A 14175-nucleotide genomic window follows, 5' to 3' on the forward strand; every position below is an offset into this window, starting at 1 on the left:
ATTCATCAGGGACAATTAGGATTCTAGCTACTGTACCATGATGTCACTCAAAGGGATAGAAAACTGCCATTGCTTTAAAATAAAATTGTCTTCAAACAAAAACAATGGCTTGATTAATCATGAATCCTGTAACATAACTGAAGGAGAAATAAAAAGGAATTTTGCCTTGCTTTTTGAAGACCAAGGTTTAGTTGTATGGTGCACATGTATACGGTCATTAGAGATAGTTCTCATCTTGCCATACATGATATAAACAAGGTAAAGCAAGAAATTAACGGAAACATTCTTTAAATTTCCAAATTAATAATGACCAGGGCTTGGAAAGATATTGTAACTTTACATGCAGTGTTCGAAATAAGCACTTATCCTCTTGTCCAAAAATCACTGGGGACGACCATATTGAACTATGTACTTATCCCCTGGACAACCACTATATTTTACTTCCAAATCATGATTTATAATATAAAACTTGACATTAAATTTTGACTTTTTACTTCATATTTGTAGCAAGATCTATAGACCACCACTGCTAGCACATGATATAGTATTATAATATGATATGATGTCCACTTGTTCAGCATGTCCAGTTCTGAATATTTTTAATTAACCATTTCACTGAGTTACCCAATGGTCATTGATGGCAGTGCTTAGATCCACATGATCTGAGAATGGCAAATTTTGAAGCTTGCACAGGTTTAGTAATGGCTACGGATTTTCCAGAACAAAAGACATCACCCAAATTTGATTTTTCGCACTCAGAAATATGACACATTTTGGGGACAACCAAAATGTTTTGAGGACAAGCAGAATTTATGCTTTAGTTATCCTCGGGACAACCTCCATATTTTCCTTATTTCGGACACTGTTTACATGTAGTGTGCATGTTACATGCATGTTGTCCAAATATTGTTGGCTACATCTTCACGACTTGGAATTCAATTATTATTATATTAGCAAATCGATGACACAGATTCATGATGTACAGATAATTTAATATATATGTATGACTGCACAAAACATCTGCATGGCTTTATTCGACATATTTTTTATAGTCTATGCATGCTTTCCTGTATGACATTCATTTATTGACTACACATACATTTTGCAAAACATGAATTACATCCATATTTTTTTCTCATAGCAACCATAATGCATTAAATATCTTGAGTAACCATTACTGCTATTTTTAGTAAATAACATATACATATAAATCAAATTAATTTTTTAATATACTTTATCATATCAATCATTAACCCGTATGCATTCACTTGTAAATAAACCATATTATTACCATTTTTAGGATCTATGGTAATAATATATGTAAATCTTTAATACTAGTACTCTTATGTTGAAGGTGAATGAGAACACATCATCAGTGTAAACATTGACATACTTTTCTTCCTGGGCATCATTACTGGCATATCCATGTCGCCTAGAGCCTAGCTATATTCCTCCATGTTTTATTACCATTTGAGTGATTACGACCTGCGTTGTCTTTTTTTATAGTTTAACTTATTTGCGCATATACATGAATTGATTGATGGGGTACCAGTTAGTGCTTATGTTTGTACAAATATAATGAACGCATGGTACTTAACCATAAATGTCATCAATGATGATACAATTCTCTCAATTACGTTGGCGGGGTTTTCTCAGAATTACCTCGCACCCACATATTTTGCTGAAATACATGTTCAACCTCATGAGCAACCAGTCTGCATCATATTTTAATGCCTGTATATTACCTGTTTGCTGATGTATTTGCCTTGCGCATAAATGTGACGCTAGTGGTCAAAACAGAGATCACATATATATTATATAGTATTCTCAATAAACTGGGCAATACATGTATGTTGATAACAATCATGACTGTCACTGTATTTACCCTGTGGATGAGCGTGCCACTGCAAAATGAGTGTAAATGAGGAACAGGAGTGGTAAAAACTGAGTACAAAATATTTCTACATTATTCACCATGCATCAAGCAATGTTTTGATTAGAAAATCAAGCATCAGGTGTAGAACAGATATCCTGGAAAGTGGTTGTAGTAATGGATAATTTTAAATTTACTTTACCCAACAGGCAAATGCATTAGATATTTGTGGCATCCAAACACATGCTCCTGAGTATATCAACATATAATACCATATTGAGGTATGGGTAAATCAATAAAATGAGGGTATAAAAACATGTCACGGTTGTAAGTTTTGTCTTGCAAATTGCCACACACTGGCTGTGACATGATGCCTAAAAATGCTGATGGAATAGCACTGGTTCAATGTAGAACTGGCTCAGTTCCTCTGATTGCCATGGCCTTAAATAGCGTGCTAATAGCACGCAAAGTGTGTATGTCTGTGAAGCAGCCACTTGAGTGCAACAATACGAACAAGTTGGTTGGATTATATCATTGAATATCAAAGAGCACGGAGTTATTTTCACTTATCTCAAGTTGAGAGTAACGCCATGTTGGATTTTGTAGTGACAGATTCAAATTGTGCGCTAACCTAATCCCACGGCATGTACATGTACACACACATAGAAGGGCAATTTGTCCGTACGCTGGTGATGCAACTACGTACAAACGCACTGATTCAAATCTGCCATTGTAAAATCTAACTGGAGGTGAGACACACTATAGTGCTATAGTTCAATGCTGTCTGATATACCTCTAAGGGTGATCGCTGGTCTTTTTTACAGCAGCTCACACTTTGCACTTGCTACTGGAAAGATGCTGCAAGCCTGCAATCTACACCAGAACACAAACGGCACCAGGGCGGTTCTCAAACCACAAGTGTCGTCTGTTTTTGTGATTATCAACAAGTTGACCTCAAATGACCTTTTTAAAGGTCATTTGAGGTCAAATACCACAAATAGATGAAGGGCCCATATTGCAGTTATGTCTCAAGATTGTTTTGAATTGGATTTAAACTTTTCATGTGAGACCATTTTACACCAAAAACTTGCAAAATGCAAAATTTGCCCATACAGACACGCATCATAAAACTATGAAGTGTGTATATTACACACGTACAGAATTTAGGATGGATTCTAAAGTGCCTTCCAGAATTCTTCAGGTGAAATAAAAATGGATCATAGAATTGGCAGCTGAAAGGATCATCAACAACATGCACCTTCCAGTCCATATTTAACAAGCTCAAAGTTTTCCAGTGTAGCCATTCTGGCGGGTAGCAGAGCAAGGAATAATTTCCATTCCTGCATATAAATTATATTCAACATCATAAATTCATAATACATGTAATTTAATGTAGTGCTGTCTCATGTCTCCAAGTGCTGATAAATAATTGGATTTTGGTAAAAGCATCCTTTATAAGCAAGCCTTTTAAACACAAATCTGCTTATTATAGATGCAACCTGTGAGAAGTTAACTGAATGTCCTGATCATAATACAGTGTACACGTATAATCCTAGAGTAGTACATCTTTGCAGTTCAATTTGCAGGTGCTCACATCCCAGGACTCACTCGCATAGTCTACTAAGGGAGTGTTCATAAATACTTTGGTGGGGGGGGCTGGAAAATATTTTTTTTCATGCCAAAAATGTTTTTAACCCCCCCTCTTCGTGAACCCAAAACTTTTTTGACCCCCCCCCTCTTAATGGACCTAAAACTTTTTTGACCCCCCTCATATTAGGTTCAAAACTATTTTGACCCCCCCCCTCATTTTAATGTACCATTCTACATCAAAGGACAGAGTAAACATATTAATGATACTATAATTTGTATTGGTATGCAAAAAAATTGCAATGAAATTGTACGTCCATGTCATTGATATAAAATATGTGAAATTGTGGAAATGTTTTATCATTTTGAAAAGTACCGTAGCTCATAAGTAGCCTATGTTTTATGCAACCCAGTATTAAAAAACCATCCATTTATGATTGGAATCGGTGGCGATGGAAGCATTGAAATTTAGGGGACCGGGGACGAGTATATTTTGTTCTGGTTTTACTGGAACTGGGGGGGGCAAAATAAAATTTCGTGGGCACAGTTGACAAAAAAATTGCAGTTGCAAAAAATTTAATACATATAATTATACCGGTTTTGTTTTTTAGAGAGACTGTATATCAGCATTTCATGTATTTGAGCTTCCAAAAAAGGCATTATTGGGACGATGTGTGTGCGTCACAAGCGTGCACAAATTTTGTATTTTACACTATTTTCGCCCATGATGGAGATGAAAATGCCTTAATTGTGACAATGTGGGCACATAGCGCGCAAAAATTTTGTATTTTACACTATTTTGGCCCATGAGGAAACAATTGGGTGGAAAAGAGGCTCCTTGGCCCTTTTCTTTTCCTTTGCCCTCCAGATTTTATCTTTCATATTTTGTCAGGGGAACGTTTTCTTTCATCTTTGTCATGGGGGTACTCCCCCCCCCCCCGCCCCCTGGCTACGCTACTGCCGAAATGGTGTGTTTTGCTATATGATGGGCCAGTTCGTGTGATGGCAAGCGCAAAAGTTAACAATGTTACCCTATTTGAGCCCAAAACATGGTGCTTTTTAATGTGCTAAAAAAGTTGCATAGGGCAATTATTGTTTTTTTTTTTCTCCTACTAGGATTTTTAGGGATGTCCCACGTGGAAAAATTAGGGGGTGGAAACGTGTACTCCTGTTCTCCAAGCTTCCTCTGCCTGTGATTGTAATGCAACATGATTTAGTTGTATATGTTTAGTGATAATAAATTAATAATCTTTCTGCATGAAACATTATTGTAAAAATTGTCAACACTAAAGAAGAACAAAGATATTGCACCTTTTTAGTGATTTAAAGAGCAGACCAAAAGGAACTGACACAAACCAAGTTATAGACAACAAGACAATTTTTAACACTTCATACTTACCGGTATTATATCTTTGACTATTGAATGACATATCAAAATACATAAAGGACCTGATCAAATAGGCCTACCTTTATCTTGAATGAACTTTTGTTCTGGTTTTAGAGGAACATTTTGCGCGCGTAGCGCGCGAAAAAATTTCATGCTATTTTTTATTTTTTGCTTCAGGACTACTGTTACTAAAGTTTTTACCCCCCCCCCTCTACGTGCCCAAAAACTTTTTAACCCCCCCTGTTCATACACCAAAAACTTTTTAACCCCCCCCCCCCTATTCAGAACTCCTAAAATTTTATGACCCCCCTACATATTTTCCAGCCCCCCTACCAAAGTATTTATGAACACTCCCTAACAAAATGATATTGTATTTGCCTGCATGCCAAGTTCTAGCTTCCTCTTGAATGATGTGCACTTTACATAGATTTCACATGTAGATGAGCAAGGAAACCTCAATGTCCAATTTCCAGGGGCAACTCCAGTGAACCAAAACTGGATCACCTTGTCAATTCTGGTCCAAGGAAATTTGGTCTCTATGATCAGCTCGTAATAGGCGAGAACTATTCGGTTTTGTTACTGTGCGAGTCAATAAAGTTCCAACTTACGCACACATAAATTTACAAAAGCTTGCGCCAGTCACGCAAAATGTAATTCATGTAGGTGTTGCGCCAGGGTCTTAGCTAGAAATTGAGGTCTGCCCGTCATTTAAATAAAACTGCCTGTCCTAATTTGACCTTTAAAACATTTACAATTCAATTTTATTAAAAAATAACCTTGTGGCCCTAAGGCCAATTTGCATATTTGGCCTTAAAAAATATAAAAAAATTACCAGACATCTATAGCCCATTGGGGCTTTAAAGAGTTCAAATATGTGCTGATATGGCTTTGTTATACAAATCTGGTCTACTAAAAAGGTCAATTAGCTTCTAAACACATACAATTTATAATATAGCATCTGTCAAAGGCATTAATTTTGCCCGTCCCAGGAGCAAACTCCGTCTTAAATGACGGCCAGACGGGTGGCTAGCTAAGACACTGTGTTGCACCCTGCTGCATGTACGCCATTCTATATCATTACACAATGTTATGAGTCCCGCCTATTACGAGATGATCAGAGTATAGGTCCTGCAGGGGTCTGAGTGAGAGGGTGGTTATTCTCATTGTAAATGGATTGCACAAACCTAGCTAAGTGAAGGGGTGATCGTACAAATTGTTCTCAAAATATCTGCAAAATGTGCTTCATTATTTCCGAGCAAAGTTTTGAACAATTCCACAATATGGGCAAAGTAAGCTTAATTATGGTCAGAAATGATTTCAAAATTAAAATCAACTTGACCATTAGTATATTTTGATGGCCCTTTTTGTAAAAATTGGCACCTATCAAATCTCCCACTCCATGTTCATCAGTCCACCACCCACTCTGATTCAGGTTCAGGTCAGGATAAAAATACAAATGGTACACAACATCTGCAAACAAAGTACTTGAAGAAATTATCCACTTTTTCATCACTTGAGTACAACCATACCAAGCTCAAATAACTTCACTAGGCAAAGTGACACTGCAAGCCAATGTACTGTGACGATGCATAGTGCCCAAAAATAATAAACTGGGGAGCGTATAATTTTCACTAACTTCCTGATAAACTTGAGTAACTGCATAAATATTCCTGTTGTCTCAGATAAGAGACACATCTTTGCTGTTTATCCCACAAGTCAATGAACTGCTATGTACTGCAAATGATCACTCTTACAGCATTTCACAAAATCAAGAACCATTTAAATTTGCTTTGTAATTAGGTTGAGAACCTTTGGCTGTGCTATACCTTACCAAGTTAAGTCACCGTATCCCTTATGGATCTCCAGATATGGTGAAAATGAAAAACCTAACCAAAATGGAACATACACCCAGCCACCCCTACATACAGCTATACACCACATACAAAGAAGGAATACACCGTTGCAAGACATATTAAAATTAAGTGCTAGTTAGATGTAGGTCTCAGTCCCACATACATGTAGTCACCAGTAGTCCAGTATTGTAAGGGTTTTAAAATCAATTGGCTGAGTTGGGTGGGGGCAGCTTGATATTTGCATTATTTTCTACTTTGGAGCATTTTTAAATCACTATAATGTAAATGCAATCATATAGACATACATTGTACATCATTTCCCAAATCTGAATGTTCTCACAAAAAAAATCCAGTAGATCTCTTTTTACGAGTACCTACCGTATTAGTCTGTGCATCCCATGACGGCTTGCATAATGAAGTGGAGTATTGTGCTGATAATTCTCCCCATATGACATATTTGGATCCAAAGACTTCTGAAACTCTTGGCTACTATGGTAGATCTCTTCTGCTGTTTTCTCATCACCTGTTTGAAGGGCCTTGCGAAACTTGGATGATGTGCTCCCCATTTTGATGTCAGTTCCACAGGCGATGAATCAATGAGCAATCTGCATGATACAAAGTGACAAAAAGGAACAGTTTTATCTTACAATGTACACTGTAAAAAATGTTTAAATAGTTCATGCACATATTTTTGGTATCCCCTCTACAGAGTCTTAGCCAGAAATCAGAAACCACCCGTCCAAGCAGATACCAAAATTTGACCCTCAAATATAAAACAGCTTGTTTATACCCATGGAAGGGTCACTGGGGTCAAATATGTCCTGATTTGGCCTTTACATGTCACTCTGAATTAGTCTCAAGTTCATATAACCTTAAAATCATCTGTTTTAGAGCTATCACATCTGTAAAATCCATTAAATCCACCCGTCTAAAATTAGATTAGCCCGTCTTAAAGACGGGTGGACGCATGGCTGGCTAAGACCTTGCCCCTCTATTTCAAACAATTATTCATTTCCAAATTCCCAATTTTAGCACACTGGGTAAGGTCTCTGTCTTTGGTGTGAGAGGTTCAAATCCCTGCAGGGAAAAAAATCTAATCCGCTCTCCTACTAGTGGCTCATCTGGTAAAGGCGGGACAGCTCATGACCTATAATAAAAGACCTTGTTACAGTCGGTTCCGATCAGGGTAATAACTTATAAGCCTTATTGTTGGCTACACTTGCCGGTCCTATAAAAATGCCCTGACCGGCTATCTACGGACGGTGACCCCCTTCACCATATCACTTGTGCCTGGCCGAAGTTTCACCAGTGTTACCGCATCTCCTAGATTTCAGCTGCTAATGCCTACAATATGCTTGACATAAAAAATTAAAAAGACATGCTACATGGTATTACTGGTATCACTTTGTTTGTTTTGGTTTATGATTGTTAAGGTTTTTTCTAATTTTGTAGATTTGAGGTATACACATGACAGTTAAAAGGAAATCAACTGAACTTGAATTTTCTTTTAAGTTCATACTATTGGGATTTCAGCTCAATTTTTAAAGATAGTTTTGGCCATAGACTTTTAAATCACTTTTCACAATAATTTCCAGATTTTGTTTATTGTTAAAAACCAATAACATTGTTCCATTAAATCTATTTTCAAAATTGGGTGAGACTACAACTCACACTGAGCTCCTTTAAAGAAAAATTTGCAGCGCTATCATTTCATTCTTTGATCATGCAGATTCCATACAAAAATACATGCCTCTATGTAAAATTGTAACTCTATATCTGACAAGAGTGCATGCATGTATGTCATGAAAAATAAAGCAGGCAATTATTCAATCTTCCCACAAATTTCTTGGCATGTATCAATGAACAAGTAACCATCAGAGACTTGATATCTTACAATCATAGTCAATAGTTGAAGATGTCTAATGCCTTTCTTTATCTGTTAAAAGATATTGAATTAAACTAGTTAGTTAAAATATGAAAGTAAACATTAATTGCCATAAATTCAAACTACATGTAGTATTATTTTTATAATATTGTAAAAGCAAAGGGGGATTCCGTGATTTTGCCCAGAAGTAGTTTTCCACAATATTTATTACAGACCCTACATGAATGCACACAATGTTTTGTACATTTGAGGATTTCCCACTATATAACAACATCTAGATCAATATTGTCATTTATTTAGTGCCCTCCTACATGCAGACCCCTGCTGTGATTACTATAATTGTTAAAATTAATATTTCTTTTCATTAAGAGTATGCCTTTTTAAATTTAGGCTTCAATAATATTAATAATAAAAAGAAAATATGGCCTTGTCATTGTTTTTGTGTGAATTCAATTGTTTTTCCAGAATCCGAGAGTGGGAGGGAGGAGGAAAGGGAGATTATTTTTCTCAGCATAATACTATTGAGAGGCTGCAAATTTTGTTTTTTATCTCCCTTGACGACCATTGACAGTACGTGACTAGCAGTCACCTTTATCATCTTTTAAGTGAAAGTGCACCGTTGCAGAATTGTTTTCCTTTTTTCATATTTCAATGTGCCCGGCTTGTTGATTGACCACATTTTATATCACATAGAAACTATGCACAGAGTCAACAGTCTAGACTGCTCCTCAAGAAAGAGACGATGGATCCAGGGGAGAGCTGTACAAGTCTTGTTTGTTTGTTTGTTTGTTTACCCAGGTTGGTCCGTGAGGAACACATGCTAATCCATGGAAAACCATGGACCGTTCCAAGCTCATACAAATGCACAAGCCTGGATAGCCAGTGTAGGCTAATATATGCATGCTGGCCTAGATAGCTTTGATAAACAAAGCAAGAAATGGAAGAAAATAGCTAGGAAAAAGAGAGAAGAGAGAAGGCCACTCCCAAACACAATTGTACAATTTTACTCTTAGCCCTTACTTCGTGAGAAAGGAAACTGGAATTCCAATCTCAGGCCCCGATGCATCTTTGTTTCAATCTCTACTGTATATGGATGGATGAGTGTTTGCAGACCAAGTGATATGTGTCTACATGTACAGTATACGAAATATCCTTATTTAGGCAATGTGGCATTGCATGGATGCTGTTAGTAGCTCATACATAAATGAAGAATGTGATTTTCCCCATCAATGTAGCAAATCTTGCTTTTGTCATGTAACACAAAACAATGAGATGAGAAATACTGAAATAGACACACATGTAACAGAAATGTTAAAATTCAAATTAATATTCAATCATTACAGTGGGGTAGCATGGGTAATCATATTGGGGTCACCGACCATGATTGGGGGCACCAGGTCTATGGGGGACACAAGCCATTTTTCGGCAAATTTCCCATGGGATTTTCTAAATTTTCAGATCGATAAGGGGGCACATGCCCCCATTGCCCCTATGACGCTACACCACTGGCCACTGATCAATTAATAGCTTTTGAACTTTCACCAACTCAACTGCCAAATAATTGCAATAGTTCATTAAGGTGCTTGTGAAAACATGTCATTATTTTGCACTGCACAATTTAAAAAAAATTCTTACTGTCAACAACAGAGACTGGTTCTATTATAATGAAATTAAATTGCACTTGAATACAAAACAACAGCAGAGTATTCCTCAAATGTAGATGTTGCCTTTTAATATGAGATAGTGTATCAATATTGTAATCAATATCCCTAGAAAGAACCAAATATTAACAAAATTATCTATACATCCTATAGCATGAAATCAAAGTGTCGGTGGGTCATTGCTTATAAATGACCACTGGTCTATGTGGAAACGATACAGCCACAGTGGGTATAAACATGGAAATGGTCAATTTGATTACTTCCAGAATTCATGCCCTACGGAAATAGAAAACGAGTGCATGGCTACAGCATCTACCGTAATTGGATGTCTATGAGTATGTGTTTATAGTGTGTTTTGGTTTGGCTGGTTCATTGCAATGACTAAACATCTATCATAAGGTTAGGGGCATAGTGTGTATATGAATTTCTAGTCAAGTGGGACAGTGAGACATATTTTATTTTTAACTGGAAATCTCATGCTCATGGTAACCATTCTACTATTTGTGTCAAAGAACCACTGTTCTAGTTATTCTACAGCTCATGGAACCTACAATGTAAATTTACTATATACCAGGCCTGTAGCCGGGATTTATTTTTTTTTGGGGGGGAGAGGGTGCTGATTTAGAAAAAGTGGACTTTTTCCAAGGGGGAATTTATGAAAAGTGGACTTTCTCCCCCCAAATTTGGACCTTTTTTGACCAAACAACCATTAAAAATCCAAATTTTGGGACTTTTTGCATACTTTTTTGCAAATTTAGGAGGGTCATTGCACCCCCCGTAGCCCTGGCTATGATTCTGGTCTTTACCATCTTCACCTGCATCCATAGTTATCCATTAAAATCTTGGCATTCACGTGGACGCATGCAAAAACAGTTTAATTGAATCATAATGGGGTAAAAATTAAATTTAAAATGCCCATTCATTTTGCTTTTAGAAAGCAATCAAAGCTTAAAAATAATGACCAACCTGCTGAGCATTCAATAATTTCTGGTAAATCATTATAAATTCTGCGGTATTCGACTTTCGCAACTTTTTACAAGGTCCGGAAATCTTGCAGTTTTGTATACACTGGGCCATTGCGACATGATAGGGGCCACGGTGTTATTGGGATGAGGCTAACCATGTGGTGTGCATTGCATCATTTTGGAATATTTCTTACATTACAAGCTGAAAGTTTGTTTTAAGTTTATATTGGAAAATAATCTACCATTCCGTAATTACCGGTATTAATATTACGATGAATCAAAAGCACTTTTAAAACCAAAATCAAAGTAATAAAGATGTTTTTAAAAATAAAATTTGCATTGCGGTGGTTATAATTTAGCACATACCGTATAACATGTTTACCATCAAAAATATATTAATTTAATAAGTGTGAAAGTACAAAATTTTTATTGGACACATGCATGTACAGGCATCAGCTTAGATGCACAGCCCCTAAAAACAGCCTATCAATTAAAATCAAAATTCATTTTTTCTTAAATTTGTCATGCAAGCAGATTAATTTAATGGTTTTGAACCCATTTCTTTTAAAAAAAACATTAACCCCGGAAAAAACCCTGACCATAACTGTTGACTGTTCAACAAAAATTCCTTTGCATAAACTTGTAATTACCGGTATAGTATTCATGCATATCAAAACGGTTGCCTTGCCTTGGAAATATTGTACGTCAGTAATTCTAAAGGGAATGAATACTTTACATACAGGTCTGTATACATCTATCCAGGTCTTACTACTCACTACATCATATTACTATGCAGACGTGATGCACTAGCTAAATTAGTATCAGAACAGAAAAGATACAGTTATTATCTGATTGAACTTTTTATTTGTACCGGTATTTAATAGGGATTGGATAGCAACATGGGACCTGAGAGTACATCAGAGTGAGCAGATGTACACCAAATGTCATTCTGAATATGAGGAATGTACTTCTGTTATCAAATACATTATATTATTCACGATATAATACAAATTTTTATGACAAATGATTAAAAATTGATATTTTTGATATTTAACAGTCCTCAAAGTTAACTTTGTAAATCTAATAATATGTACTTATTTGAAAATTTGACCTTTCATATTGAAGATTGAACATTGTATTATATTGTATAAGTCCAGTACAATTTTTTTTCCTGATGGATTGATTCTAGCTTGAAAAGCATAACATATGAATGTATCCCTGATTTGTAATTATGATGATAAAAATCATTACATTGGGGAGGGAGGAAGGATATAATATGTATCATTTGAAATAAATTCTTGTTTGGTGGAGCTTAAGTAAGAAGATCATGTGTTCCTTATCTACACTTTTTGCATAACATTGAAGATGTTGCATTTTTAGGATTGTTCATATAATTGTGTTATTTTAGATAGACAAATCCAATATGTTAACTTACAGTTCTCTTTTGAGACTTTATCAACAAGCTTACAAATGCAACATTTTCAATGTTATGCGAAAAAATTAAAATAAATACAATTTTGCAAAAATCATGTAAAATCAGCCGTTTTGGAGCCAAAATATATTGATTTTGGCTGACAAATTTTAGAAAATATATGTTTGCACAAAATCTTCCGATTTCTTTCAGATTTTGGTGATATTTTAGGGTAATTTTAGCCTCCAGAAAAAAAACAGGTTTGTTTTTCTTTGTCGCCTTAGGGGGTCATTTTGCTTATGGAGGAAAACTTATTTAGAAGATGCTGGTTGACCCAGTGAAAGTGATCCGGTGAGTTAAATTTGAGTAGCGTAGAAGTCTAAATTTTGCTTTCTATTTGTTTAGAAGTGTTTAAAACAATTTTATCATGCATGTGTGCACGCTGTCATATCGGAGACCTCCACCCCCTCCGCCAGACTCTTACCAGGGAAGTGTAACTCCCTTTACAATTGCTGCATTCTGTACACAATTGTTTTTAGCCACAGCAAATGTACAGTTTCCAGAAATGCAAACTAGTACAATATAGGGCTGGTGAACAAAATAAGTAAATATTTGTCCTGAAATACCTGTTGCCCCTTTGTTTTAGGATTTGGTTAAAGGTATTAGGTTTGGGTCATGGTTAGGTTAGGTTGGATTAGGTATAGGTACAGTTGGATAGGATTCTATTTGGTATGTTAAAAGAGAAATCAAATAGCAGTATTTTGCTCCAATACTCCTTGCTACACGTATTTTGAAGTAAAAAAAACCTGTGTGTATGGGGGTGTGCTGCAGATTCAGAATTTTAGCTACATGTATGGGTTGCAAATTTGAGACAAACTGGATTAGAGAAGAATCGGCGCAAGGCCTCCAAAGAAGAAAGAGAGGTTTTTCCCACTAGGGGGTCATCTGCCCTTGGACCTCACCCATGAGGACTCAAAATTTGCTGTAGAAGTGATGATGTAACAGGATCAGGGCTGGCAAAATGAAAATTTCCCTGGAAGATGATCAAAATTTCCCTTCGAAAAGACAAATTTCCCTCCCATAGTAACAGGTTAAAACAATTTTTGAATATATCGCACTGCACTAATATGTTTACACAGTACCTCTGCATTGAACCATAGATGTCAAAGAACAGAGTTAAAGACCTGGATCGCAATTCTATAGCATTCATATCATGCTGATCACTCGCACCTGTAAGATTAGTATCTTTGAAAAGAGCTGTATTCAATCTATGATTGCAGACATATACACAGGTGATGGGTGCAACCTGCTTGTAGTGCAGGGTGATATATCAAAAATTGTTTCCTATTATTATGGTAGTTAATCCTGTTACATCATCACTTCAACTGCAAATTGCACCAAAAATTTCACTCACATCTAAAATTTGCTCAACAAAAAATCCTAAAAGGGAAAGCTGGATGTGGGTGTACACTTACCAGTCTAAACATTGCTTAGAGCAACATTGAGTCACTCAATGAAACATCTAGAATCATTCAAGAATGGAAGTACCTTCA

At 36.1% G+C, this 14175-nt stretch overlaps 1 protein-coding gene across 2 annotated transcripts in view; it reads right to left on the bottom strand.

Annotated features, from left to right (window-relative positions):
- Positions 1 to 14175, bottom strand: part of LOC140155844 (ankyrin repeat and IBR domain-containing protein 1-like) — a 116687-nt gene that overhangs the window by 89597 nt on the left and 12915 nt on the right. For both annotated transcript variants that reach the window (XM_072178833.1, XM_072178832.1), the window contains exon 2: positions 7079 to 7305. In XM_072178833.1, coding sequence (XP_072034934.1) covers positions 7079 to 7266 — 188 coding nt within the window. In that variant the 5' untranslated portion in view covers positions 7267 to 7305. The remainder of the gene's footprint in view (positions 1 to 7078; positions 7306 to 14175) is intronic.

Source organism: Amphiura filiformis, chromosome 6 (genome assembly GCF_039555335.1).
Source record: "Amphiura filiformis chromosome 6, Afil_fr2py, whole genome shotgun sequence".
NCBI classification, from domain to species: Eukaryota; Metazoa; Echinodermata; class Ophiuroidea; order Amphilepidida; family Amphiuridae; genus Amphiura; species Amphiura filiformis.